The sequence below is a fragment of the Prunus persica genome, chromosome G7 (assembly GCF_000346465.2).
Source record: "Prunus persica cultivar Lovell chromosome G7, Prunus_persica_NCBIv2, whole genome shotgun sequence".
In the NCBI taxonomy this organism is placed as follows: domain Eukaryota; kingdom Viridiplantae; phylum Streptophyta; class Magnoliopsida; order Rosales; family Rosaceae; genus Prunus; species Prunus persica.
This window is the reverse complement of record NC_034015.1, coordinates 6,819,052-6,824,981: the sequence shown is the minus strand read 5'-3', so window position 1 is coordinate 6,824,981 and position 5,930 is coordinate 6,819,052. Positions and strand designations below refer to the sequence as shown.

The 5,930-nt window shown below is 40.1% G+C and overlaps 1 protein-coding gene across 1 annotated transcript; it reads right to left on the bottom strand.

Annotated features, from left to right (window-relative positions):
- LOC109950352 lies at window positions 3,023-5,467 on the bottom strand. The gene is made up of 2 exons (XM_020568921.1): window positions 4,497-5,467; window positions 3,023-4,415 (listed from the first exon to the last, which is right to left on the bottom strand). Exons 1-2 carry the CDS (start codon window positions 5,465-5,467, stop codon window positions 3,023-3,025), a joined length of 2,364 nt encoding a protein of 787 aa, XP_020424510.1.

Below are 5,930 nucleotides of genomic sequence, written 5' to 3'. Positions count from 1 at the left end.
GCAGGCAGGGGGGGTTTGACGGAGTAAGTGTGATGGAAATGTTGGGTGGATGCAGCTGGGTTATAATTAAATAGTGGGAGGTATTAATGATCAGGAGTAAATGACTGTGCTGAAGAGGCGGGAGTTATTGGCGGCAGTTGTTGGGTCCAATTTTAGGCGGGAGTTGTTGGGCAACACATTTGACTTGGGCTGTGCATAATAACAGCTGTATATAACTATTCTTTACCATTGGTTGGTGGTTGTTGTATGGGACCCTTGTTGAATTTGCAATTTATTCCTTTTGTCCTCTTTCCCCAATTTCCCTCCTGTACCAAAACAACAAATTGTCCCAAATATATGAGTACGGTAATTTGACAATGAATTGGCCAATTACAAAAATGGACCATGAAAGTATTTGTGTTTCCAATTTCCTTTTTCAGGGTGCATGTTTTCCTTGATATGAGTTCCATTTTTGTATATAACGGTGAATTCCTAACTCTTATTTTGTACCATGTGCAAATATTTGTAGGTGTATTCATCCCACCAGACGTTTTATTCGCCTTTAAATTTCGGAAGATGGGACTGTATATGACTGATTTGGTGGTATTATTTTGTTTTTAGATGGACTTGCCTATTGTCGTCATTTGTAGGGGATACTTTGTAATTTATGAACAAGTCTGTACAGTTGGTAAAATGAGTTAATAGGGAACTTGCTACTAAGGGAGTTATTCATATGGCAGCACCTTCAATATTAATATAGTATAGAATTGTGATGAAGATTGTGTGTAATTTGTGTAGTCACTGTTGTTCAGGTGTGTATATTGGTACGGCTGATTATTCCAACGTTGACAGGTGTGTATTTTCGTATTTGGTCCGACTGTAATGGGCATATTACAATGCTGTCAGTGACAGAGAGGAGTAATGACTGAAGACTGATTTTGTAATGTAGTCATTGAAAGCAATATAAAACAGACAACTTCGTCTATATAAGAGGGTCTAACCTACTCATTCAATTCCATATATATCAGACACGAAAGCTGTACTAAAGCTCACCCTATTGTTGGTAACGAAAAGGAAGCTCCAGATTGATTTTGTAACGTTAACTGTTTTTCAGGGTGCATGTGTGCATTATCCCCATTTGAAGTTGAAGATGTCAGACGTAATCCCTCCAAACGAGGTTGTTAGTTACCCAGGAGACCAGCCATGGCATGTCCCTTTCCCATCTCCACCTGGGACTCCAAATAACGATCCCACGTCATCCGGAAGTGAGGCAGAAAACATTGATCCGCTAAAGAAAATAGCTGAAGTGAAGCATCACCTCCAATATTTGTGTACGGCAACGGATTGATGGGAAACCAAATGCGATATTCATGGCCAGGTGATGGGCAACTTGACGAACAAGCTGAACAAAGCATTTGCTAGAGAAGTTAAGCAAACAATGAAAGCCCAAAGTCGAAGCGCGAAGTTAGCCTCCTTGACGTTACAATTGGAAGAAACAAAGAAAGATGCTGTCCAAAAATTCACTGAATCTGAAGAATTTAACCATGAACTGGTTGAATGTTTTAACAATGGGTTCGAGATGTTCCGGGATTATGCTTCCGTCGTGTCACCAGACTACAATTGGAGCGAAATAGATGTTGGTGGTGTCTGGCAGGTGCTGAATAAGGGTGGCCAGGGAATGGCTGATCATAGCCTTGTGCATGCAGCGAGGAAGAAGACCAAAGAATTGGATCTATTCATGGACCTGTAAACATGGTGATTTTGTGGAAGGGTTTCTGTAGCTGGGTCAGGGTAAGTACGGGTGGAATCATTTTGTATGTATTTGGTGGCTTTTGTTTGAATGTGGTGCCTTGTTTATGCCTTCCTCTTATTCTCACCGTTGAGTGGGAAATTACTTAGTTTGTATAAATATGAAGTACTGTAACGTGGAGGTGTGCTTATTAAACGTTTATTGGCCTCATATTACAAGCATTAAGGATGTATATTGTGTTTGTATTGTATAATTATTGACACATATTGTAATCGTATTGTGCTTATAGTACGGTTTTATTGCTGCTTTATGGATATACACCTCATATTATAGCCTATACATCTGAGTAATTATAAACAGTGACTCTAGCAATGGTCGTGTATATGGAGGGTTTCGGACAGATCGATGGTTATGACGCGTGGAATATCCATGGAAATATGGGACATGTATTGATACCTTAAGGCAATTGGATACAAACCACGGACACTGTGACCAACAATATAGAACACTAATAACTGACTTTGTTATTTTGCAAAACAGGTTGGATTGGAAAAGTTATAGGTACCAGAGTCCATAGGCACTAATCACACACCAATGGGGAAGGGTTTGTTCCTCTGTGTGTGTGACATGAAGTGAATAATTAACTATTTGAAAAGTCCATATAACGATAGTAGTGATGTGTTCACCATGTGTAGCTGCATGGATAGTTTCCCAAATAATTACATTTTAGTTAGCCTTCTAGGCCCTTTCATTTGGGACAGAAACCGTTTTCATTACACTACCAATAGTCGTGCAACAAAGGTACAATACAATACCAATACGATGGCAACAAAGGTACAATACAATACTAATACGATGGCAACAAAGGTACAATACAATACCAATACGGTGCATATAAAGAGAGGACATAACGTTGTGTAGGAAAGGAAACCAAGTGATGCGAACGTGACTACAATCACATTTGACAACAGCAAATCGAATACAATTTAAATGAAAATAAAAGGTACATCACAAACGAATAGAAATGCTAATCTGTAAGACACATTGGCCAGTGGAACACTGTTAAATAACAGCTGGTTTCCATAAAACAGGTGGAACTGTATGTTCACAAATTGCTACTAATAATAGGCTCTCATTGCAAGGAACTTGTTACCTTGTTCCATATGCTTCACATGACCGTTTAATTGACGGACTTCCATGTATGCAGCATCACCGAACCTATTCATGAACTTCACAGTTGATGACAACTGAGGTACAAACTGAACAACTGTACAATATGCGCAATTAGACACTTCAGTTCTTGAGAGGGACAGATTGTTTGCATGTATTTCGGTAGTGGCCCTTCACACCACACCTTGAGCATTTTTTTTGCCGGGAGTCCTCTCCTTTGGAAGGTACTCTTTGCATTTTGCGACGGCCCGGCATAACCTTACAAACAGGAGGAAGGATTTTGACATTGTTCAAATGTTCGGGAATAACCCATGTGCCTTTAGGTGGTACAGGATAAATAGATTCAGCATATGCCGCTGCCCATGTAGCTCGTGTATAATAAGAAGAGGCAAAGGAGTAGGGGTTCAAATTCAAGTGCCAACATACCGCAATAGCATACTTGCACGGGAGTTGCTCCAAGTCAAACTTCCTGCACGTACAACTACGGTTTGCCAAGTGCACCAGACCGTTCAAATCACCATCCAGAACATTACACTCAACATCATTGATTTTGACCACATTCATCCTTGACGCAGCGTCTAACCTCTTCCTTAACTTCTGTTCACCCAAATCAGGGCACAATGTAGAATGACATTTCATTGCTAAATCTCGACGTTGACTAAACCAAGTAAGAAGTAAATTTGTGATTTCATCGATCAAGTGTAGGACCGAAAGCATCCTTGCAAAATGAAGAACTGAATTAATGGACTCCACAATATTCGTTGTCATCACATTATAGCGTCGTCCATCACAGTGGGCCCGGGACCACTTCTGAACGCCTGCACGTAGTAGATAAGTTCGCACTCGCTCATTGTTTATCATCGAGAAGTGACGATTGAACTCCGCTAGACGATAAGACTTCGCTGCCCTTATAAAATACCCCAATATCAGATCCCGTTGCTTCAAGTGAAATGAGGCTTTCATATTGCCCTTCAAGTGATAAAAGCAAATACCATGGCTTGCCCCAGGAAAAACTCTACGCAACCCACTCCCATTGCGATCAAATATGACAACAAGATTCGAGCAATCACCAATTGCACAATGTAATTTTCTTAAAAACCACTCCCATGCTGCATCGGTATCCAAATCTCCAATCCCAAAGGCAACAGGATATATGTTGTGATTTTTGTCAAATGCGGTCGCAACAAACAAAACACCTTTATACTTGCACTTCAAATGGGTAGCATCAACAGCAATCACGGGCCGCATTGACGACTTAAATCCTCGTATGCATGCACCAATTGACATAAAAAAATATAAGAAGTGGTCGGCTGCATCAGTCTGAATGTATGTCAAAGTTCCCGGATTTGTACGCTCCAACTCATAACAATAGGAAGGGAGAAGGGAATACGACTCTTCTGCAGACCCTCTCATTGTTTTGAAAGCTAACTCTCGGCTTCTCCAAGCTGTAGAGTAGCTTATGCTAACACCAAATTTTTTTTTCACATCTGTCTTTATATCAGCTGCAGTATAGATGCTGCGCGAATCCTGAAATCTCCATTTAACACACTCAGACACCAATTCGGCCGTAGCTTAAGGATGGTGACTACTTACAAACCTCAGATCACATTCATGAAGTGGATCGTATTTAACAACCTTAAACTCATGTAATCCAACCTTATATGCCCGAAGTTTCCAAGGGCAAGGCACCTGCCAACAGCGAACACAAAACCGACGCTTCCCAGATTGGACTGTTCTGAACCGAAAGTGGCCTCTAATTGCTGCTAAACTGATGGTTTTTAAAAGGGCAATCTTATTTGGATAAACTCGGCCAACCTTCAAATTTGCTTCCCAATTTATGCACGAAAGGCCTCCACCATAACCAATATATTCCACACTCTCACCATGCTTCGAATCAACCCGAATTGTATGCATTTCACTCGAACTTGATTGCCGGGGAGGTTCAGATTGCACCTGTCTACACTGCACAGTGGAGGGTTCCGCACTGCTGTCCTCATGAGGATGCACAATTGGTGCAGAGTACGGTTCCTCTTCATTGCTAGGTTGATACAAATTAGCAACTATGTTTTCACCGCTTTCAAAATGAACTTCTTCAACCCAATCACTCCAATTAAAACCATTCCCACCATTTTCAGTTTCATTGTGCGCAATTGCCACATTTCTTCGTTCCACAACAAAGGTAGCAGGAGCATTGCTACTCTCAACGCTTACAATGCCATTGCACCCTTCAATACCATGACCTTCGATATTTTTCAAGCTTGCTACTAAAGGGGTTACTTTAGAGGCCATAACATCTGTGTTGTACTTGAGAAAATATTGAACATCATCATTGTCTTCAACCCTTATCTGCTTACTGAAAGATGCGGATACAGGAACTGAATACTTCAATGTGACACTATATTTCGTGGGCTCTGCATCCATGATCTTATAAATGCGTTCAACAAGTTCGGAAAACGTTACGTTCCGTGACACTATTATGCCTTTAGCCTCCCCACCTTCATAACTCTCAATGTTATCCTTCTTAACCCAACTTCCATTGTAGCATACCAAAATTCTAACTGTATCCATTTCTGCAAAAAACATAAATAATTACTACACCGATTCATAACACTAAAAAATACAAAATAGATGAATAAAAACATGCACAACAATCATTCCACTACACATATCATCTTCTAAATCCTCAAATCTTCAAACTCAAATTGTAGCTGCTTCAACAATTAACTTTTATTCCTTTTTGTTTTTTTTTCTGATTTTGTACATATCTGTGGGTTCCAAGTTATTAACAAACTAACATACACATACAATGGCAGAAATATGAACCCTCTAACCCTCCAAGTCTTTTGCACAAATGTAAACGCCTTCAACAAAAGGATCAGGTTGTGATAGAAAGCGTATATAATGTAGTACAAGCTCAATTACCAAATTCGAAACCAAAACACACAAACTATACTTCTTACCAAAACAAACCCAGAATGCCAATAAATTCCCCACATTAGCATCTAAATTGAGCCTAACACTAGCCGTATTT

What these genes read in the sequence shown, in the direction of transcription:
- LOC109950352 (XM_020568921.1), bottom strand. Translation starts at nt 5,467, where the DNA reads ATGGATACAGTTAGAATTTTGGTATGCTACAATGGAAGTTGGGTTAAG. An exon ending in CTTCATGAATGTGATCTGAG is followed by an intron (nt 4,416 to 4,496) that starts GTTTGTAAGTAG and finishes GGATTCGCGCAG; the next exon opens with CATCTATACTGCAGCTGATA.